A 24653-nucleotide genomic window follows, 5' to 3' on the forward strand; every position below is an offset into this window, starting at 1 on the left:
GATTTTGAACTGATTTCTCTCACTGCTGTATAGAACACTTTGTACTTACAGCTACTACAGCTTCAGCAACTCCTGTCAACACAGCTGGTCTAAGAGAATGGAGCAGGATCTTGCCTTCTAGTAATACAAAGAGTAACAGAGTGGCACAGTTTTCCGGTCCAAGATTCATGAGCAGAGTGCTAAAGTTTGCTCCACTAAGGGGTGAGTGGGAAGGGGGAAGAGAAGAAGAATGGTACACGATTTAAAAAGAAAAAAAAAAGTCACTACTATCAAAGTTCTGAAAATTGTTTGGGACCAACTGGTTGAATGGTGCTAATACTACCACACATCCCGTTATCTACCTATCTATCTAATAGCTAGGACCTCAATATGAGAACTGTACTGACACAGAGAACCCTAAATTCCAATTCTGTTGCTAAAGAAACATATACTATACCATGCTATTGCTGAGTTTGTGTTGTTTATGGCGTGCTCTGTCATATATGCACAGGCATCTTGTGTTCGTGACAGTAAAACCAGATCTATCTGGTTAACAACTAATCCAAGCACAAATAACACCAGTACTTTCATATGATGGGTTACCTCAGGCAAAAATCACAAACTAGAGTATCCACTCGATCTTAGAATCACAGTATCAAATTCTAATACTGCTCAAGTAAAATCAGTCCATCATTCTGATAGTAACGTGTATGAAGTTTCTACAGTTCAGACTCCATTTCATTTGTCTGGACTGTACACATTTAGAAATTGTAGTGACATCTGTAAGAACACAGGTGTGTAAAAATCTGTCCTTAGAAAAGTGCTTACATGTTACTTTTCAGTTTGGTGGCTTGCTGCAATTCTTTACTTAAACAGCATTTAACAGATGTGATTAAACATAGGATTCTTCTGCATACAGAATATTATATGATAATGTTTAACAGGGTGGGGGGAAACAAAAAAAGGGAGAATACTTTGGTTTTCAACTTAAAAACAAACCAAAAATCAACAAAACTATCCAAACAAAACCCCACGTTGCAATCAGAGGCAGCTTCAGCCCAGAAGATGAAGGCAGTATCCACAGAGGCTGCATCAATCTTCAAGCACAAATACCAATTTTTAGGTATAATTTTGAATTTCCAAGATGTGCACAATGTGCACTTGTGCATTAATTGATTTCACGCAGCTGCTTGACATAAGTGTCTCTCTTCGATCCGAAAAGGAAAAAAGCAAGACAACAAACAGTCCACCTATGTTATGAAAAAAAAATTCTCCTTATTACACAGGTTCTGAAAATACAAGATATTTAAATACTTTTTTTTTTCCCCACACAGCCTGCTGCTTCTTCCTTCAGAGTTCCTACAGTAATCTGGCAATTCATCTTTATTTCAAGATAATTAGTGATATTATTCTTCCACAAAGGACAGGTCTACATCAAGAAGACAACACTGTATAATATTATAAATGTGTATTGAGCTTCCTGTTTATAAGACCTAATAATATTCCTGTAATGTTTGGCTTCTTTCTATGACTCATTCCTATGTGCCTCTGAATTTTTCAAGTAGCATACATTTAAAACATTAATAATGATACCTTAATGGCAATGGCGTAGAAACTGGCTGAGACAATATTAATGCATCATGGGCAGAAAGCTGAAACACAAAGTAGTATGTGATTGATATGGACAACTCCAAAGTTAATACAGTATAATATTCCAATATAAACGTATATCCATAGTCCCGTAAACTGCCTGGCAGAGTCACAATGCCGTGACAGAGGTGCAAATCAGAGGCAATCTTTAGGACTCCTGTTCACTAGGTCAACAAAGCTTGTATTAGTCATCAAAACGATTCTCAGAAGTTACAGGAAATTGTCTGTGACTCAGTGTTGAACATGTAACTGCTGCTACGTGATTAAACAGAGAAGCACAAGAGACAGTGACATGGGGGACTAACCTTTGACCCACAGTAGTGGGTGGACAAGTGAGAAAGACAGAAAACAAACAAAAAAAGAACACCAAGAAATGCAAACGGTGCTTGTAAAATGAAAGGGTAATACATGGCAGAAATTTCAAAAGTGCAAGTAGGAAGCTGCGGCCATCTGCACCACCTGGAGTCTGAAATTCTAGGTTTGCTAAGTTACCCCAGATTTAGATCAGTGAACGAGAAGGCCAACCCACCCATCTCATCTCCTCTCCCTTCGAGCAGATTGATATTCAAAGCTGAGTAAAAAGCCTGGAGGAAGAAACCAGGCTTTCAAAAGCAAGAAAGAGGGTTTGCCATTATTGTAACTAAAAATGGAAGCAAACGTTTTGATTACCTGCACAAGAATTCTTGGCCTTTGTGGTGAAGGAAAAGGTATATTGTGCATAAAATGGGATATGTGTCTGAAAAGAAGACAAGATGTTAGAAAACCACCCCTGGGGACTAGTCAGGGACTGAAAACAATGGTAATCACAGTTTGGAATTACTACAGGACCATGTTTTAGGAAGGCAGTTAAGATTTATTTATTGTTTTGGTAAGTTTAAAAGCCTATTTATGCAAACTGAAACAAAGAAGCTCCACTCACTCACATTTCATGCGTGAAAATTAATACTGGCAGTTTCAGATATGTATGAAAAAATAAGAACACACTGGCATTTAGGCAAGCCATTTAAAATCCCAGGCAGCCTAACCCCATTCTACAGAGTTTCTAATGAGGCTTAGCTAAGAGAAACTATATGCTTCACTGCCAGGTGTCTAATACAGTTTTGAAGGTAACATCGTATTTCAGAAAACTTTTAGGACCATGAAAACCATCATCTACAGAGTTTATACACACACATGAATCTGCATTAGTTGCAGTGCTTGGAAACAGGCACAGATATTAATTGCTAATGCACAGAGTCCCTAAACTCACATTTATTTACATAAAATCCATGCAAATGTTAGCACGTATCTTCTAGCTCAACCATTTTCTGTGTTTGATATAGTTAAGAGAAAGGTAAACAGGCTTGACATATTCTAACAGAGAAGCCACAGTAAAATTCAGTTCACTTTCCTGACACTGCAGGAGTCATTACTATTAAACAGAAGCAGCAATAACTTCTATCAGTGCAATATAAGCTACACAGTGCGAGCAAGAGGATGGAGCAAATATACCAACTAATTAAGTGCGAGATACATATAAATCACATGACTTCTTGAGCTGATATAACTACCCTCCTACGTTAACTTGAAAAATGTTTTACGTACTTCTCAATGGGAAGAGGATGAGGCCCAGAGACAGAGAGTTTGTAAATGAACATAAGAAATTTTCGAAATGCTTCAAAGAAAGGCCAGTGTGAGAGAAGGCAGATGCATTTGTTGGAGTTGATGGACTTGGAAGTAACCACTTTTCTCTCTACAGCTGTCAGGAGACCCAGCTGCAATTGTTGTTTTTCTGTTAGCAACTCCCGGGGATAAGGCTCATAAAACTGAATAGCAGCACCGTAAACCTAAAAGACGAAGAAAAACAGATGAGCACATCCAGTATTTAACAGGAGATTGTGTTAAAACTTTTGAAGCATCCTTAAGTCTTTGGTGGTTGCACACACACAATAGCACTTTTGCTAGTAGCTTGTGAAATTAATTTGCCTTTATAAAGTATCCTTATAAACAAAATTCTTTGGATTCTTGTGCCTCTCTTCCTCTTTTTCATTTCACTTTCCCCAAATAACTATTCACACTCAGTAAACTGAAAGGGAAGAACCAAACTGCATGCTGTGACAAAACCCTACCCACTAACCGTTATGGTCAAAAAACCCCGAAATCCTCATGAAATGCTTGTGTTCAGTAAATTCCCCCATCGTTACCATGCTAAATAATAAAGTTATTTTAGCTTTGACTTCACTCATTTTATCAAGCTAAACAGTTACCTACCTTTTCTAATATTCCTTCCCTATTTGTCAGTTTCATTAACGGAATTATTCTGGCAAGCTTAGCAAAGGGAGAACAGGGGAAGATGGATAGCATAGTATACACCTCTCTGAGAAAAATATGGCAGATACTGCATTCCCCCTTGAAAAACAAGTATTAATATATTCCAGGATGTTTTTTTTGTTGTTGTTTGGAAATGGAGAAGTACATAAATCCCCCTGATAGGGGAATGAGGCAGTGTGGAAGTTGAGCTGTTATCACTAATAGAGCCAAACTGATGTTTATTAGTCACAGAGAGCTAATCACATTACAGTCACTAACTCCCTCATGCAGTTCACACACACAGAGTTGGCAAGCTGAAGCAATAGCTGGGCAATCAACCCCAAACAAGGGCTCCCTTGCTTCATCAGGTGTTCCTGTAATCCTGTGGTCTCTGCCTGTGTATAGCAGGCACTGCCTTCTCACATGTGGGCTGAGTGACACAACACACTTTTGGTGCCTGCGTGTGCTGGTGGGCTTATACAGATTCAGCAGATGGCTGGTGTCCTTAATCTATCACTGCATGCAAATTCAACAAGATCACTGGTCTCAGGAGCTCATCAGTTCTTCAGAGCCCTTTGCACTCTGTGTGCCTCTCAGCACATACTTTTCCTCTCCACGCCCTGGTGTTTTCTGGTAACTATTTTCATATTCATGCACATAGATAGCCACAGAGCCCAATTACACAAATTTACACAGAAACAGCTTTTAAGGTAACCATAGGAAAACCATAACAACTTAAACACTGCTAACACATGTGGTAAGTGAACATCTCTTTAACACATAGGCTACATTTCCATTCCCAGACACTTCTTACTTGAAAGAGCAGAGAAATCCCCATGCTGCAAATTTTGGTTTTGTTAAATATATAGTTCAGCTTACATGGGACTAAACAGCACATATTCTTCCAGCTATTTCCTGTTTTGGTTTAACTCTGTCTTACATGAAGGCTTAAGAAATACAATTTTAAAAGGGAAGTACTTACGAATTTATTTTGTATTATTTCTCAAATACAGAAGAAACAATGCCTATTTATCTCCACAGCAGCCATTCGAACTAAAAGCAAAAACTAGTCACAGTGTAGAGCCATACCTTTTCTGCAGAAGAGCAGGTCAGTACAAATGTTGAGAACACCGGTAGTGGATATTTGGTTTGAGGGTCCCAGCACTCAATAGTAGCTCCCATAGGAAGGCAGAAGAGAGGTACAGATTCCGACAGGGGGAATGACTCATAATTCTCTTGAGGATATCTGAAAATTAAGCCTTCAGAACGGGAGAAGGAAAAGTAAGCACATTTGCTCTGCAAGCCCTACATAATGTAAGCAATATATTTTTCAAAATATACAGCAAAGTTTGTTGGTTATCTGGACTTTATAACTGAAGACTACACCTGCACAAGAAGAAAGTCTCTCATTTGACAGTAAGACTAAGTCATCCAAGTAACAATCACTTAAAAATTATGTATGAATACTGAAGCACTTCCTCCTGGTAATTGCTCAAAAACCAGGACATAGGAAAAACTAATTAGTGAGGATTTTTACTTGAAACCAGTTGGGAATTATCTGTGCTATTTAAATGTACCATTGGAATGGATTTTATTACAAAGAAATTCCTGTGAAGAAAGTGATAATTTATCTACTGTAAAAACAGCAGCAATACCTCCGCTGAAAATAGGATGAACTCGCTGACTGTCCACATTTTCTGCTGATCAGCCAATATGTTCAATGGAAACAAATCATTTATTCAGTTTTCAGAAATATATCTAACTCTTACTGGTAGAAAATAGGTACACAAACATTGCTTGACTATTGCTGTTCATCTAGTTTATTTTATGGTACAATGACTTCATAATCTATGCTTTCCACTTCTTGGTAGTTTAATCCTTTCAAAGGAATTTGGTGCACTTAGTGCTAAGTAGAAACTCTTTTGAAAGTTTTTTTGGACTTCTTCAGGAAAAAAAAAATTATCTGTAGCAATGCATTTAAAAACTTATAAAAGCCAGACTTAAAATAAAAGACTTTTTGTCATTTATTGTTCAGAATATTTTTCACTCTTCTCAAATAAGAAACAAATGAATGGTTGTGGAACTGAAGGGAAGAAACACATCTAAGTTTCAAATTAAATGGAAGATGTTGCATTAGCTGTGAGACATAAAACTAAATATGAGGGAGGTTGAATGGAATTTTTAATTACTCCCTCTCCATCATCACCGACATAAGAAATATGAAGTCTTTTGTTACATCTGAAATGCTTGCTAAGCTTTCCACTAAAGCTCCTAAGCTATCAAACCTGTCATAATTAGAAATAATTAATACCGAACAATGCTATTCCTATTAAGGCTTTTTTTTTTTCTCCTGGGAAAAAGTGATGTGAGCAAAGAAGGCATTATAAGAGTTCATTTCAGCTGACGCCCTCTAGGAACAGAATTCTGACAGACAGCACTTAAGCTTTTAAAATTATTATTTGATTTCAACAAGGCACGCAAATCCTTCTGTTAGCAAGTTTAGACAGTCTGCTTCTAAAATTACTTACCAGCTTTATAGGCTAAAGAGTTAGAAGCTGGCACAGACTTCTTGTAACAAAGGTACACACTGGAACCCCACTGAAAAACACAAGTTTCATCTTAGAACCAGCAAAGATGACAACAGGTAGCAGAAGAATCAAGTATAAGCATTTGAATATACTCCCACTTACAAACAAAGCAGACATTTAAATAAAAAGCATTACAAAAATAAAATGACCAGTTGGCTGCTGAGTGCACGTGAATGATGAAATTGAGAATTCACCCTTCCCAGGGTTTTCAGACCTTACAGGATTTACATAAATTAATTACACCACCACACTCTGACTTACTCCAACAGAAGAACAGGGAAAAGTGAAGCAGATCATTTGCAGCTTCACATTTTCCTGGTTATTTAAAAGGAGACTCTTATAGGAACTTTATCAGTGGAAGCGAAATTCTAAAAATCACCCCTTGAAGCTTTTATTTTACTTCCATAAAGTGGTTATTTACATAGTGTTTTTGCAGTTTGTCTAAATACACCCTAACATTTGAAAAAAATATCACTTATTTCGGCCTCAGTTAACTAAATGCAAAACAGACTAAATAAAAGCAAACAGAATGAAGAAAGAGTACATCAAGAAACTGTAAGCCGTAATTAACATTCTTACATGTCTTAGTAACATAGGCATTATTAACAACTAAGAAAAAGTTCTTGTGATTCATCCCGAGTGTCAGCATCACCAAAGGGGGGTGGTGGGTATAATGATTAAGAAAATATATAAAAAAAAATAGCACCTAGACAAGAACATACAAGCTGAAGTAGTGAGTAATCAGTATGAAGAAGTAATTCCTAACACTGAAGGAAATCAGAGCAACAAAACCTACAAAACTGTAAGTGTCACACACAGTATATAGAATGAAAGAATTACGACAGTGACAGAACACAACTGTGAGAGTGCTAAGGAGGGTTTGCTTTTTGTATTTAAAAAACAAAAAGACTCAAGCTTTTAAATACTCACCATCCCACAATTTAAATTCTTATCAACTTTGCAGAATGTATGAGGAGGGGTTTCTCCTTTGCTGGTAACAATAACACAGATATCCGTTACTGCCAATGAATTCTGAGGTCGTATTGGAGGAGCCCTTCGATATGTGATAAAGATACGTTGAGAAGAAGCTGAACTGTTGTTAACATTAGCACAACGACCATAAGGAGTAGCCTGAATCACCTCGCAGCCTGAAATGATGCGTTCCTTCCCTTCATATAGAACTCTGCAGACAGGAAGGAAACAAAATATTATGTGCAATCAAATATATATTAAGTTACTCGGAAAAATTCACAGAAATTGTCCATCCATTAGCACCCTATGTCATCATTGCAATGTTCTAGTGTGCATTTTATATATTGTCTTTTGTCATGCACAATTTGAGGCAAAGAAACCGTTCTGAAATATTTAAATATTGTAAGAGGTCTCTGTGGGAACAAATCATAGTTATGGAAAAACAAAGTCAAGCCAGACTGAAAAGGATTTACTTATAGAATTACTAGGAATGCTGCACTATCAATGAAAAATAAACATAAAGGAAACTAAATTGTTTGCACACATGATACCTGATAATTTCTTAGAAATTATTTCCATCACTGAAATGTCTGGAAAGTCATTTCAAGCTTGCTTTTTTTTTTTTTTTTTTAAAAAATAATGTTGTCGGAAAAGATCAAGAGGAAACAGAAGTCTGTTTCCTAGATAAATTTTTACAGAAAAAAAGGCCCAAACCCAGTAATGATTTACATTCATAGTTTGAATAACATTCCTTAAAGAAGGGGGAGAGGGGAAGACAAAATAATACTCCATTTCACAGAAAAGGAAGAAATAATAACTACATTTGACTGTACTTCTAGAAAGCAGAATATAGCTTTCATGGCCATACAGCAACATTCACACAGCATCTGATTTTTCAGCCAGATCACTAGTTTAGATCACCATCCCAGCAGTTAAACGAGCTAAAACTTTACACTCAAATCTTTCCCAAGCATAAAGCTATTAGGAAGTGACCATGAGAAGAAATATGGAAGTCAAACCATACATCACTGCATATTTTTAATGCACAGATGCTAAAGGGCAAGCTTTATCTCCCATTCCACACCCAAATAAGCAATCGGTCCATTTGCTTGATTCTCTGCAGTATGTACAGAGTACTTGCCACCTTCAAATGAGTTTTCATCCTTGTGATACGTGGCAAGATTTAGGATAAAGGTAACATATTAAAACCTTGTATTTTGTGACCTGTACCTTCCCACATGTACTCCATCACAACTTTACTTGAAAATAAAAAATAACCAGGCAATGCATCTTTTACTGTCCCAAAATATCCTTGGTTAAATGTTTGATAAGACTAGTAGTAGGTATGTATTTGAAAACTTCAAAAAGTCATGTGTATAAGCTAAAAAAAAAAAAGTCTTTTTCCAGATCCAACAATTCTCAGAACTTTGAAAAAAAAAATAAAATACATAGCATTAAACTTCACAAATTACTTAAATATTACTGTCCCATCTTTAAACTGGAACACACAAATATTAGTGTTTATTCTGAATCCACAGAATAAACACATATCTTGTCATAGTATGGAGAATATACATGAACTACAGTCCTAGAATACTTCAATAAAGCAAAGAAGTCACATGAGTTGGGAGTGTATTGATGTAGCTACCAGGCTGCCATATAAATTTATTCAACTAGTTCATGAAGAACAATATTCTTGCCTTCAATAATGGTTTCAGTTGTAAATAGTCTGATCATCACCCTTCTGCTACGTTTCAAACCATGTGTAATCTCAGGTTCAAAACCAGCCTAATGCCAGTACTACGTTGCCAAGTTGCAACATCAGTTTTAACATACTACCTACTGGTTCAAGATATGTACAGAGAAAGTATGTGTTATTCAAATTACTTCCGAACTAAATAATCTTCTCCACAAATATGCATTTTGCTATTTTTTATTGGGTTACCTACTTCATAAAGCTAAAAAAACCAACCAAACAAAAAAAAAACACCACAAAACACAAACAAACCCAACAACTACAACTGGCAGCAGCTCTCAAGCCACCTTCACTGTGCATAAAGAGTTTATATGAACTCTTCACATCACTGCCTTATGTTAATCAGAAGAGAATATTAACAGAGCAGTTTCCAATGGAAGTTTCAGTTCAGTTTTATTTCAATTTTGTATATTTTAGATAAAATCAAACAATTTAAAGTTATTCTAGAAACATTCATCAGCTGTCAGCTTTTGAGAAGGAAAACCGTATTAATCAGACAATTCCAGCAGTTCAATTTAATAGGTTTACAAGTATTCTCAGAAAGATGCCTAAAGACTGAAGAATTTCTCAGTTCTTTAAATATTTCTAAAAGGTAAGGGGCTGACTGGTGTTCCAGACTGTAACAGTGGGGTCACTTCCCATCAAAAGCAAAAAAGAAAATGAAAGCAACTTTCACCCCTACATATATACCAGCAGAACTATTATTAAACCCACACCATTTCCTGACCACGTGCATAGTATTGAAGAAAACAAACAGAAGAAAACCACCACCCATGGATCACTCAAATTAAACAACGATTTTACGGATTCAGACAAAAACCATTCAGAAGTGATGGATGAAATATTTAACATGACACCTTGGATACACAAAGTCCTCCCTGAGAGAGTAACTTTACTCCTACTTGTTTCAACTTCCCAGCATCTGCCTTCAATTAATTAGCACTGATCAGATGTGGTGGGCTGACCAGGTGCCCATGAAAGCTGCTCTATCACTCCCCTCCTCAGCTGGACAGGGGAGAGAAAACAGAACAAAAGGCTTGTGGGTTGAGATAAGGACAGGGAGGTCACTTGATGTGGGGAAAATTAATTTATTACCAATCAAATCAGAACAGGATAATGAGAAATAAAGCCAAATCTTGAAAACACCTTCCCCCACACCCATCCCTTCTTCCTAGGCTCAACTTCACTCCTGATTTTCTCTACGACCTTCCCCTGAGCAGAGCAGGAGGACAGAGAATGGAGGTTGTGGTCAGTTCACCACATGCTGTCTCTGCTGCTCCTTCCTCCTCAGGGGGAGAAGGACTCACGCTCTTCCTGGTCCAGCATGGGGTCCCTCTCATGAGCCAGTCCTCCACAAACTGCTCCAGTGTGCATCCTGCCCACGGGGTGTAGTCTTTCAGGAACAGACTGCTCCAGCATGGGTCCCCAACAGGGTCACAAGTCCTGCCAGCAAACCTGCTCCAGCGTGGGCTCCTCTCTCCGCAGGTCCATAGGTCGCGCCAGGAGCCTGCTCCACTGCAGGCTTCCCATGGGGTCACAGCCTCCTTTGGGCATCCACTTGCTCCACCACTGACCTCCATGGGCTGCAGGCGGACAGCCTGCTTCACCATGGGCTACAAGGGAATCTCTGTTCTGGTGCCTGGAGCACCTCTTCCCACTCTTTCTTCACTGACCTTGGTGTGCGTGTGTAGGGTTGCCACATATTCTCAGTCCTCCCTCCAGCTGTGATTGTGCAGGTTTTTTTCCCTCCTTCTTAAATATGATATCACGGAGGTGCTACCATCATCGCTGAATGGCTCAGCTTTGGCCAGCAGCAGGTCTGTCCTGGAGCCGGCTGGCATTGGCTGGGTCAGACATGGGAGAAGCTTCTTGCAACTTCCTCATAGAATCCATCCCTGTAGCCCTCCCTGCTACCAAAACCTTGGCCACACAAACCCAATACATCAGGATAAGACTCGTTTCCTGATTCCATGAGCTTATACGTTGGCCTTGATCCTAAGTACACCTTCTTTGCTACATTATTCTATCAACTTAAAGTTTCATGTCAAGCAAACTGTAACCTGCAGTTTCCTCTAGAGGTTATGCCCTTTCTTTGTAAGAAAGGCCACAAAAATCTTGTTCTCTCTTCATAAGGCTGTTTCACATTGTACATGGAAGTTCTCTCATGACCGGTTTTACCAATTTAAAGGTACACTTCTATACATCAGATAACAGACCTTAGAAAAGATAAATACTACCTTCTTGCAGCTGCTCAGTTATAAACCTTAAACCACAGAAAATTGCTTCTGGAAAACCATTTCCAAATAGGTGGACTGTTGCAAATTGCACTGTGTAAGGCTGCTCTCCAGCTTGACTCCTCCTCTAGGTCCAATAACATTACTGCCCCTCACAATCGTTATGCAAAATAACTCTTTATAACACTTCTTCCTATCTCATTTAAGAGAAGGCAGTATGCCAGTACTGAATAGTAAAGGAATTTAAATATACTAAGCAGTAAGAGGGTCACAGGAGAAGCGTTGGGTCAGACAGAGGGAAAAGACTGATGTATCTTTTATTTCTACTGCCACCACTATTATTATTTGTCTAAACATACAAGTGATTAGTTTCATCATTATTATCCTATACTGTTCCAAACACCCAACTGCAGTTGTCACACTAGTGGGATTTAAGGAACTATGGAAGATGCTGGCTGTTGATAACACCTTCCAGTTTCTACTATGCTTCTGGAAATTTGAGTTCACTTTCATTTCTGAAAGACACCTCTAGTAAAGAAAAATATTTGTTCTATCAATACTCCTGCAGGTATTTTCAGAAACCAGGTATGCAGAACAAGATGGGTCCTTGGCACAGAATCACTAATCAAACTAAAGTTTCCCATACTAGTTTAAAAATAAATCAGTATTTCTTTACTTATACAATCCAAGTTAGCTAACTTTTGCATTACTCTGAACCCCTGCTTCACACAAGAAGTCTGATATTCTTTCTTTGGTCCTTTCTACAGTAAGTGTTACAAACTGCAAAACCACTTACACTTAAAAAGCATTTTTTGCCAGGTTTTCTTCCATTTAAGAAGCAAGTGCTGGAGCTGTCCCATATCCTTAATTCAAGTGTAAAACAAAGAGAGGTGAGATCTTGTTTCAAAGTCTCAGTGCACCTAAACTGAAACAAATCTCAAATCATAGTTCTTGTCCATTAGCAAAAATATCGGTTAGAAAAGCAACAGAATAACTAGTACCTGAATCATTTATACACGTATAAGCTTAAGATACTAAATTTTAGAGATGTATGTAGGAAAAGGACCTTAGAGATCTCTTGTCTTAGGATCAAACCTTTATTCTTCCAACTAAAAACAGCCACAGCAAACGCCACATCCAGAGGCACGGCACATGGCCTAACTATATGGAAGTAAGCACCTGACACAGGAAGTCACACTAGCATGTTACAGACACTTCAACTTAAGAACCAGTGGAATAACAGGGAGGAACTGGATGGAGGGCACAGAAATACAGAACACAAGGACAATGGCAGAGAATCAGCAGAGCGTACCCCCATGTCCCCCCTTCCTTCCAACACCATTTATTTGTTTCCCTAAAAATAGCCCTGAAAGAAATACACACACACAGGCATTTACCAAGAATCATCCAAATGCTCAGACTAAAAGAAAACTCAGTTTTATATACACACATATATATATATGTATATTACAACCTTGACACAAGAGTACGGATTTGACCTTTCAAGGGATACACCCTTCCTTTACCTACTAAGTCCACTCCCCACGTCAGCTGACTTAAGAAATATTTAAGGCTCAAAGATAAAACATTCTTTCACACTTGGTTCTTTAATTAAAAGAGAGGAGCATAGATTAACCTTCAGACTGTCCATACATCTCTTGCCCAAACTCCACTTTCATTTGAACATGCTGAAATTCACAGAAAAAAAAAAAAAACAAAAACAAAAAAAACCAAACTTGCTCTAACCATCTCTTGCACATACTTGCAAAACAGCAGGAACAGCAGGGGGAAAACATTCATATGCATCATCGCTCAGAGAGAAAAGCCTGCCATGATTTGTTAGGTGTGACACCCTAACTGGATCTGTGTAAAACAAAATATAGAATAAATACTACTTGCCAAATGCCAGTTTTCCAACAATAGTTTTAAAAGTGTCTCTCTTAGGGAAGCCCTTAGCCAGCTATTTGCCTATTTTCCTTATCAGGTACTCCCCATGAAATCTACCCAAGGATTTGAGTTCCTAAAGTTGTGGAAAACATGAAAACAAACATGTGCTAGCAGAGTCAATTCCATAAAGGCACGCACTGAAGACTGATGGTTTAGGAATCCCTTTGAAGAATCACTCCCTCTAGAAAATCTTGCTTCTGCTAAAACTTACTGAAGTTTGACATATCATTCAAAGAAGTAACTTCACACTGCAATTCTACACAGTCAAATCCCATTGTAACAGTTATCTCATCTTATAGTGTCAGTCACCCACATGGGAAAACACTATTTTAAAAATCACAGTTTCACTGAAGATTATTTAAACATAGTTTAGATGATTGAGATGAACCGAAATTAGAACGCACCAGGTTAATTATACAACTTGAACTATAATCCTTAGAGCAGAGACCTTGCCATGTAACTAATTTCATTACTAAGATTCCACTATGAGTTTCTTCCTGACTGGAACTACTTGTCAGTTGGCACTCAAAATGTAGGTCAAAAGCAGGGTATGTAGGCATTTTGCCTGATGTGCTTCAACTTAAAAATGAAATTAACTAAGCTTATTACAGCTTACATATAGATGCATGGTTTTTACTTTACTATTTATTTAATAACTAAATAAAGAAATCCACACACATTCCTTATTTTGACATTATTATAACAGTTCCCCCACCCATATTCCATCTTCTCTTTCTCATTACATCCTCAGTAATTCTGCAATGTCCTTATCCAAAGCAGAGTAGCAGAAGTGCCATATAGAGCAATTTATAGTGCTCCATGAGTTATTACAGATTAAGCATTACCTCAACATGCTAGTGGCACAGACTATAATATTCACCACCTCAAGATCTTGGGGGATTTTGTGATCTTGGTCCTGAACACTTACACTAAACTCGGTATCCTAAAAGTAACAGAAGTAGCTACTTCCTCTCAGGTTGCCCCCTGCATTTATTAAGCATTGAACTTAAAGCATGCAATATAGCTAAGGTTTTCAAACACAGTACTAGTAACTCTTCAGTAACTTACGCCTCAGACATCAAAAAGTGTGGTTTTTGAAATACAAGCATGATCACAGTTACCAAGAGACTACATAATCCAGTGTTTGCAGCCAATCATGTCAGAGCTCGTAAGCAACACCACTGACACTCTGATCTGACAGTAAGGCAGGCTACAAGATTCTAGGTAGGTGGATAATTTTAAGATCTTTGTTTCAGTGTCCTGCCGTTTTTAAGTGTTATCTTCTACTTTAAGTATTAAAGTGAATTCCACGAAGTGATAATTTTTTGTCTTCTGAAGTCATCACTTTCAGATTAAGCATGTTATATTTTTGGATTTGCACTATACCATTTCTATAAATTAATTTTTACTATTCTCTCACCTTTCATAAAACTGCAGCAGAGAACTTTATTCCTCATATTTGATTTGCTCTCTCTCTCCCTATATATATATTTATATATCTTTTTAAGTTAAAACATTATCATTCATTTTAAAAACACAAGTTCAGTAGAAGACTGACGCTTTTTTCAGCTTATTTCAGAAAGAAAATACTACACAGATACACACAATAAGCAACATAGATTCAAAGACAATGTCTTTTTAAAAGTTTTCTCACATCTGTTTTCATCATCATCTATGAAGAGTAGTATTTGATCATTATTGAAGGAGGAACTGAATTGTTACAGAAATCTCACCCAATGTCAGTAAGAGGTGGTTTGTCCCGGCCTCTCTTGTAGCAAAGAAAAAGTTCAGGACTCTTTAGACTTCCATAGTTTAAGTTGGCTTGAAGGGCTGTAGGGGTGGCTTCAACACAGGTGTATCCCTCTGGGACAGTTTCACCAGCTGATTTAATTATCACAGCAATGTCAGTAATTGGAGCCTTTGGACCAGATGACTTTGTTTCATGTCGACTTATTTCTTGGTCCAGGAGGGTTGCAGTATCTGTATCAGTGAGCCCTGCCACCACAAAGTAGTCAGCCACTCGTGGACCTTTGTCTTCTATCATGGTTATGTCAGTACTTCCTGGGGAAAATAAAGAGAGAGAAATTAAACACCCTGCTTTCAAGCTAAACCCCGTCCCTCCACAAGTATGAGGATTTAAAACCTTTAAAGAAATTTTTGCAAATAAAAAAATTCCTACATGGAGATTTCATGAAAATTCTAGGGAAAATACAAAACAAACTTTGATTTCTGCTGCACAAAAAGACAGTATTGTAAGTAACTGGATTTCAGTTCTACCACCGTCAGTCATATTTTAGCACAAGGAAGTTTAAGTGAGATAAGGAAGAACTCAAAGCTCCTAAAACAGCAGCTACACGGAAAATTGCTTGGTGTTAGCTATTAGACCATTCAAGCTCTTCACGGGATTTAAATTAATGCAGGTACCCTTAACTAAAAGCATCTATATTTTTCTGTCATTTCTTAGTGAGTAATTTGACTATGGAATCGTGCTGCTTTTTTTCATTTTATTTTTTGAGAGAACTACAGGCTCACTAGTTTATCTTCTGCACATTTCATCCATTTTGTTTCATAATCTAGACCTAACAGTGCAGTCTTGAGACATTCAGCTGGCAACTGTAACATCTGGAAGTCTTTTACAAAAATCACACATCCAAACCCACATTTCATCAGCTGATCAGGCAGTACACATCACTGTTCAGCTGCACATTCCAGATCTGGAAAAAGTTCTTCTCCCAACGCCACCGATGTTCACTAAGCATATGATTTTAAAGTGGTGCAACGCAAGTTTCTATTAAGAGCAAAACTAGCTGACAGACTATGCTCAAATATCACAATTTCAAGCACCCAATCTCATGAATTACCTGTCTTTTTAAAAGTTCAGTGAGAAATATTTAAACAGTAGTTACCAAGCAATAAACCTGAATCCTGTTATACCCCTTCAGGGAGCTAGGGACCACCTTGTTTTAGGTCCCCATGCTTCCATCACCAGATTCTTGGGGATCCCATCTAGAAAGCTAACCAAGAATGGAAGTCTGGTTCCCATCTTTGAAAACAAAGACTGCCATAGCTGCCAAGGAGTGGTGGTCCATAGGTATTACCAATTAATAAGTGCACCAAAACTGAAAAGTTTATTGTATTTAGAATGTCCCAGTCCGATAAATGCAGAAACACTGGCCTCTGCTAAGAGAAAGGTGGTTTGACGGAGACAGTATAATCCTGTTCCTTGCAACCTGGTTTCTCCTCCTGTTCTTATCCTGTTCTTTCTTACTGAAATTATACTGAAAAGGTACTTTGCAACACTTTGCAAGAGTTCTAAAACTTGTTATCGAAAGTGTTCTGAGTACTCAGCTGAAGGAAAAATCAGTTATTCATCCTCATGCTTACTAAGAAATCTTAGTATAAGATTATGCAATTTAGGCGCTAGCCACTACACTGCAAGGTACAGTAGCCTGAAATGAAAGTAGGAAGAGGAAGGGTAATAATTTCATGAAAATTTGTATACCCCAATTAACTCCATTTTCTATTTTCTAACACTGAAACAACAACTTTTCAAATCCTTTCAAACCTGAAAGAAGAGTACTCACACCCTTTAAAAGGCTCCTCTATTCTGCAAGGTTCTACCACAAGGCTTTTCACAACATCATTTCGGCATTCTCTAAACACTTTGGCTAACAGCTTTTGTAGGGCAATCCATAAACAGAGATCCTGGGAAAAGACACAGTTGTGCTTGGCTCCCCTGAAAAGAGGAAAGCCATGGACAGCAACTGACACGACAGACTTTTCAGGCCTAAAAATATGCTGTGTTAACAGGAACAACAAAAGGCTTATTCAATTCAGGTGTTCAGTGCCTAGGTCTCCTGAAGAAAATTACTCCAAAGCCATAGCTACTTGTGAAGCTCCTGCATCACTTCCAGCTACAGAACTTGCAGCAGTTTAGCCTTTTTACTATCATAAACAACACGAAACTAGTGATAAAGCCCTTTACAGATAAGCAAGTCAGTACGAAATGCAGGCGTAATGGCTTCAACTTAATCTCATATAAATCGCTGCTTCCACTAAAAGGTCCTTCCTCCTCATACTGCCACTGCCCATTCCCACCTTCGCTTTTGTCCAGAACTAGAGTTTGTGCACCCACGTAAATGAACTGCAGCACGGAACTGCTCTGACTGAACGCTAACCTGGCAGAGACTGTTTAGTGTTCAACCAGAGCAGTTCTCCAACAATTCACTGTGTCAGCACAAAAGCAGCAGCAGCATGCCCCTTACAGCAACAGCACCGACTTGCACTAGATTAATCATAAAACTGTGAAGTCCAAGATGTTTCAGTTTGCCTCGTAGATGCTTGGACTTGTTCACAGAGTTATAAAAACAAATTAAGAAATAAATAAACCAACCTCTCCCTGCTCCCCTTAAAAGAAAGAAAAGTCCTGAGCCAGAATATTTTGTAATCTGGAAAGTACTGTTTGCACTTGACATATGCGAAACCAAATTACTGGAACAAGCTGCTAAAAATAGCAAAATAGTTGGCATCATATAAATGTGTTTTGTTTTTTTAAAAAAAAATGAAAACCTTTGTTAAATGATCCAGCCTTTTATTACCTGCTACATGTTCACACAGCTCAGTATCATCCTCTCTCAATGCAACATTAAAATCATTGCCCACATTTAGCACACAGAGCAGGAAATAAAACAGCAACGATAACAGCATACAACGTCAAAAATCTGACAACAGTTTGTATTTTTAATCACAGCTGTAGTTCCTGGAATTGCGCTCACGTTATCCTCAAATGTTTTTTAAAGTGAAAATTTAGTTTTCCTCAACAAATGGGGGAAGACAAATTTAAAAGGGCCTGAAAAAATTAAATACTAAGTTTTGGAAGGTTAGAAGGCAAATGAAAAGACTCCATTCCCAAATTTTTAGCAGTGGGGATTAATAAAACTGTAGCAATTGGTTGCTAAGGAGCATACACTCATATCTATGATTTTATTATTTTTCTCTTAGCCATGGTTATGTTTTACTTCACAGAAACTGTGTAATATGTGGCAGGCAAAAGTCAGAGTCACCAGACAATTCAGCTGAGAAACTTGGCACGCGAGGCTCATATGTCAGCACAACATTTAGCAAGTTTTTAAAAATGTTCCGAGTCTCTCAAAACAGTTCCCTTCCTTTTCCACAAGGATAAGAGAAGTAAGGTTTCAAGTAAGCACTGCAACTCAGCTCTTCAAGAATTTATTCTCTGATTTCAGAAAGATTTAAAGCAACAGGATCTCTCAAAAGAGACCTTAAAGTAATAGCTCTTAATTAAGCCATGGTTATCTTCTTTAATGCAATAGCTTTATAAATATAAATAGACACTAAACTATAAATTAGCAGATAGCTATCAAAAAAAAAATAGAAACAGCAGAATTCAGTTAGTCCAAGGATACTTTGCCTTCTGAATGGCAGGAAAAAATAAACATGATTTGTGGGGGAACAAGATGAATGCACTGCCATTTTCCACTATTTTTGTGACTCCTCACGCAAGAATAAGTATGTGCACTGCTCCTCTTACAGACAAGCAAACATTATTCTAAGAGACCTTCTATCAGAAGTTTTATCACAGTGACTTTTCCCCACCATAATTTCAAGAGATACCATCCTGTCCGTTTTTTTGAGTCCGTTTCTGTACATCATAAGACTAATATGAAAACTCAAATTTAGAAAATATTGGTATTTTTATTGTAACACTTCATTGCCTTGCAGGACAAAACGCAAATACAAAAAAATTCTAAAAATAAAAACTGTTACCTTGGTGTCAGATGATGAAAATGCAGGATATATTGAAAAAAAAAAAAGCCAACATACAAGTCCTGTGAAATATCTTTTTTTGAAGTCTACAAAGATACTTCAGTTTCAGTTAAATAAATTGAAAACAAAAATTGGGAAGTCTGTTTTAAGAACATGAGCAATACTGTTTAAGGAATGACAAACCTCGAAGTCCATATAGATCCATAAGGGCTATGGAGAATTTATTTAAGTGAAGTTAGTTTTCCAATTCATTCATAGGCCACAATAGGAAAGTTTGGTGTAAACAGTTTGGGACCAAAATTATTTTTTTTTTAAGAAGTAAAGAAAAAAAGTCTCCAGAATAAAAGATGTACTTCATGCTTTTCTAAAAGGAATTCCTACTGGAAGTAATTAGTTTTTGTAGCTGAAAAACAAAACAAGCCTGCACTGACAACATTTAAAGGCACTTAGTATGACTAGTCTAAAGTCAAGAGATCCATTTAGCAAAAATATGGAGAGAAAAAAATAAATTCTTTTCACCACTAAACACCAGAATTATGACAAAATGTTCTCCTCTCCCACAGTCCATTTAAGGTTGACCTCTCTAAAAAGACAACCGCCTCTTTTATAACCACACTGTAATTTTACAGTTCTTCCATAATGTTTTATCAAAAATATAGAAACTCAACTATTAGCTTCATATAAGCCATAGCCCTTTTTTAAGGGGAGATTTCATAGTGAAATTGGCTTGGGGAAAAGGTTCCCATTTTAAAGATCCCTTTTGTGAATTTTGAACAATTATGAAAAAAAATCACATTATTAGAATTTGCTTCAATTTATTGACTGTTGTCTAAAAGACCAGTTAGATTTTTCTTTCAATATGGCTAGACTGCAATTTCCTCTATTTAGTTAGCTGAACCACAACAAAGAGTCGTTCTTGCAAAGATACAAAAATATGTGAGAGCAAGTTACATGCAGCTACAAAGAAATAAAGATGACAACGTAAGTATTCTATTCTGTCCTGGTCTGAGGTAAAACAGAACCAATTTTCTGATTTGTAATTTTACTTTTTAGCTGGGCCTCTTCTAACTGACCAAAGCCTGAAATTAACGGCATATTGTTCAGACACTGTTCACTCTCAGAGTGACAAGACCTGATTATACCAAGGAACGGTGTGCACAGAGGCTCTTGCTTACACTTATTGCTATAATGACCAAGGTCAGCCAGCTTTGCTGTTTGCCCCCTTACAGGGTCGGAAGTGGGGAAACGTAGAGGGGTCCCACCCGCAGGGAGGAGGAGAGGGGACAGGTGACCCAAAACTGACCAACAGGGTATTCCATCCCACATGCACCACGCTCAGTGTAAAAGCTGAGGGATCAAAGGGGCAAGGGGGGCTCTGGCTCGTCTTTTCTTCAATGGCCAACATCTGGGGAGGACCCTGTCTGTTCATCTGCCTTTGATCCCGATCCGAGCATTCCTGACTCTAGTTCTGGAATTCAGCTCCTGTCCGTCGCTGACTCCAGTCTGGGACTTTCCTGTGTCTGCTGGTGACGTGATCGTCATCCTGGGAGCTGGATACGGTTTTGTATATATTGTATACTTTTTTCTTTAATTTTTTTTAATTCTATTATTATTTACTATTTTCTTATTTATTATTTTCATTAAAGTAGTTTAGTTCTTTTTCTAAACTTTTAAATCTCCTTATCTCTTCCTCTCCCCTCTGAGGAGAGAGGTGGGGGGGAGGGTGGGCCATCTGTCGTTCTGACTGGCCAATCCGGCCAAAACCATGACATATTCGTATTTTATTTCACAGTTATGAACCTTTCAGTTCCGAAGCGGAGATCACTCATTTAAAGTTCTCAGACCTCATTTACAGAGATTGCCACAGCTGAGGACACCTATTCTTTAGATATAAAAAAGTTTTCTTCTGCATTACCTGCAAAACACAGAAAGAAGAGACTTCTCTAACGCATATTTATTTGTGGAAGTCTGCTTCAGCTTATTACTCTGAGTAATAGCAATTATTTATCTTAACATTGTTAGATCCACAATTATTTTCCCAAGACTCCTCCATTTAAATTCATTAATGACATCATTTGCTTTACCACTGCACCAGCTGTTTGTAGTCAAGTAACATGTGCTTAGAATTCTCCATAACATAAGTATGGTGTGCAGTACTTCATTTCTCAAGCATGGAATTACAGGAAAGTGCTTGTCTGCTCATCTAAAGTGAAGATATTGATGCAGCAGAAAGGAATACCAGCAAAATTAGTACGCTAAAACCTTAATATCCTAGAAATTTTCATTAATTTTCTAACACTATTAAATATTATAAAGTTGCTATGACAAAACATACATGACATTCAATTTTTTAAAAATTTTTTTAGAAGGTCAGAGGGTAAGATTTCAGCCTTTCATTTCAGTGTTTTACTTGAAGATAGCATTAATAGAAAGAAAAATCTGTACTGAAAATAGTATCTGAGATGCAAGATCCATTAGGCTTGTCCAATGTTTAGACCACCTCCTTCATTTTTGAAAAAAGGCTCTTGGAAATGACGCTAGGAGGGTGATCTGGCAGGCAGTGTGTATATTCCTGAAAGTTTTCAAGTATTTCAGAAAGCTTTTTAAATATACTTCAGACATCAGCATAACTAATATGCCAAATAATATTGTGAAGAACAGATACAGCACTGACTCAGAAATCATGAGCAACGTAGACATATAAGTCTAACATGCTTCTCCAACTACAGTCCCCTTTTTGGCCTATTAACAGAACTTTTGCAGCCATCTTATTTTCCGGAGCAGACTTCCATCATTACACAACACTGTCCCAATATCACGTTGTCCTGGTTCCGGTGGGGATAGGGTTAACTTTTCCTGGTATTCCATGCCATGTGAGCCACGCCCACCCTGAGCTGCCGGGGGAGGGGGCAGGAAGTTGCTGCTTAAAAGCGGGCTGGGGCGGCCCGGGTCCGGCCGGCGAGCGGCGAGCGGCGGGGGGAGCGGCGGTTCCGTAATCGCATTTGTATATTCCCCTATCCGTGTTGTTGTTGTTGTTGTTGTTTGCCTGTTCCCTTTGCTGTTCTATTAAACTGCCTTTGTCTCAACCCAAGAGTCTTGCCTTTTCTTACGATTCTTCCTGTGTTTGGAAGGCACGAGCGAGCGGCACGTGGTTCTTTGTTGCCGTCTGAGGCTAAACCACGGCAGTCCTTTTTGGCGCCCAACGTGGGGCTCGAAGGGTTGAGATAACGACAGAATCCAACTAGAACGTGGAAAAAACGGTTTTGGTTTTTTTTTTTGTATGCATTTATTTTATTAGGTAAGTAGTCACTGGTCATCATGTTGCTTGGTTTGTTCTCATGGCTGTGTTACATAAATTCCTATATGGCTTATGTACTCCCTGCGATGCTGTTTACCATGTCTGGAACAGGGATGAGGATTATCATTCTGCTGTCCTGTGCGATATCTGTTTATGATATGATAACATCACTGTTCAGACGGCTATTTTGGGGTGTTTATGCGGTTTTGCTGTCCTGTCCGTACATTGGACACCGTCTCTCAGAATTTGTTAATAATTTCCCCAGCCCTTTTGCCTCCCTTTTCTCCTTCGGGTCAGGTATGACAGCTTTTGAGAATTTTGAATATCCTTGGGATACTCAAACCAGCGTGTTCGTAGTGCTATGTCTCCTGAATACGTTCCAGGTCTTGTTTAGGGTTAAGCGACTATTTAAGACTACCACCCGGAGATCTGCTCCGAGGCTGGATAGTCAGGGGTGGCATGGCATGTGGGAGAGCATGGGCAGGTACCTAGAGAACTACTCACCTCCAATGGTCTGGGACTTCACCCCTGAACAATTACAGGACCCTGATAAAGTGGTAGAATATTTGAAGGGAAAATGCTGTGGCTATTCTAGAGAGGCACAACTCACCGCGCTGTGCTGGGCCCTGGCCAGTATCTACCAGGCACTGCTCAGAATTATGCAGCACCCTCAAGGGGAAGAGATGGAAACCAGAGCTGCGGCGGCCCCTGCGGCTGCTGCAGCCCCTGCTGCAGCCCCTGCGGCGGCCCCTGCGGCTGCTGCAGCCCCTGCTGCAGCCCCTGCTGCAGCCCCTGCGGCGGCCCCTGCGGCTGCGGCGGCCCCTGCGGCTGCTGCAGCCCCTGCGGCGGCCCCTGCGGCTGCTGCAATCCTTGCGACGGACACTGCGGCTACTGCAATCCTTGCGACAGACACTGCGGCTACTGCAACCCCCGTGGTAGCCACTGCCACTGAACCAGGGAACCAACCCATGCCAGTATCAGTTGCCCCCATACAGAAGAAGAAGTACGCAAAGAAATCAGTTCGCTTAGTAAGAGATGATGATGAACCAGGGCCATCACGAGAGCAGGAGGAAGAGGCAGAACCAGAGATAATTACTCGATCCCTATCCTTGAGTGAGCTGCGGGATATGCGAAAAGATTTTAGCCGACTTTCAGGCGAGCACATTGTCACCTGGCTGCTCCGGTGCTGGGATAATGGGGCCAGTAGCCTGGAATTAGAGGGTAGGGAGGCCAGGCAGCTGGGATCCCTGTCTAGGGAAGGCGGCATTGACAAGGCGATCGGGAAAAAGACCCAAGCCCTCAGCCTCTGGAAACGACTCCTGTTAGGCGTGAGGGAGAGGTACCCCTTCAGCGAGGATGTTGTATGTCAGCCAAGCAAGTGGACTACCATGGAAAGAGGTATCCAGTACCTGAGAGAATTAGCCGTGCGGGAGATGATTTATTATGACTTGGACAATGCAGACTTACCCACAGACCCTGATGAGGTGCGATGCACAAGGCCCATGTGGCGGAAGTTTGTACGGAGCGCACCATCGTCATATGCCAACTCCCTGGCAGTAATGGAATGGAAAGGTGAAGAGGGACCAACGGTGGATGAGGTAGCTGGCCGGCTCCGGCGATATGAAGAAAGTCTCTCTTCCCCCCTTGTCTCAGCTGTGGAGAAACTGTCGCGGAAGGTCCAGCAACTTGAAGAGAATATGTCCTACTCCCCACCTGCACGGGCCAGCATCTCAGCTATTAGAAGCAGGCATTTCCCCACTCAAGAGAGAGAGTACAGAGGGTACACACCACGAGGCACCCTGTGGTTCTACCTGCGGGACCACGGAGAGGACATGAGGAAGTGGGACGGACAACCTACTTCGATCCTGCGGACACGGGTACAGGAGTTGCAAGGAAGGACAACCACAAAAGGGGATCCCTCCAGGAAAAGTGCCGCCCCAGTTTCCAGTGGGCCGTTCCCCAGACAAAGCAGAAGGCTTGATCTTGCTTCTGATCCTCTTGAAGGAACTTCCAAGTCATTTATGCAAGAAGTGAGTAATGGATACTATGACCAGTATTAGGGGGGCCCTGCCTCCGGCCAGGTGGAGGAAAGGGATAACTGGGTTTATTGGACGGTGTGGATTCGATGGCCTGGCACATCAGACCCACAGGAG

General features: G+C 39.3%; 1 protein-coding gene across 6 annotated transcripts in view; it reads right to left on the reverse strand.

The window, feature by feature from the left end:
- The window catches only part of DENND4C (DENN domain containing 4C), an 82203-nt gene that overhangs the window by 36145 nt on the left and 21405 nt on the right, over window positions 1-24653 (reverse strand). For all 6 annotated transcript variants that reach the window (XM_054184584.1, XM_054184583.1, XM_054184579.1 and 3 more), the window contains 8 exons: window positions 15149-15476; window positions 7437-7689; window positions 6447-6516; window positions 5008-5177; window positions 3214-3455; window positions 2299-2365; window positions 1573-1631; window positions 50-194 (listed from right to left, as the gene is read on the reverse strand). In XM_054184584.1, coding sequence (XP_054040559.1) covers window positions 50-194; window positions 1573-1631; window positions 2299-2365; window positions 3214-3455; window positions 5008-5177; window positions 6447-6516; window positions 7437-7689; window positions 15149-15459 — 1317 coding nt within the window. In that variant the 5' untranslated portion in view covers window positions 15460-15476. The remainder of the gene's footprint in view (window positions 1-49; window positions 195-1572; window positions 1632-2298; window positions 2366-3213; window positions 3456-5007; window positions 5178-6446; window positions 6517-7436; window positions 7690-15148; window positions 15477-24653) is intronic.

The sequence above is a fragment of the Rissa tridactyla genome, chromosome Z, assembly GCF_028500815.1.
Source record: "Rissa tridactyla isolate bRisTri1 chromosome Z, bRisTri1.patW.cur.20221130, whole genome shotgun sequence".
NCBI classification, from domain to species: Eukaryota; Metazoa; Chordata; class Aves; order Charadriiformes; family Laridae; genus Rissa; species Rissa tridactyla.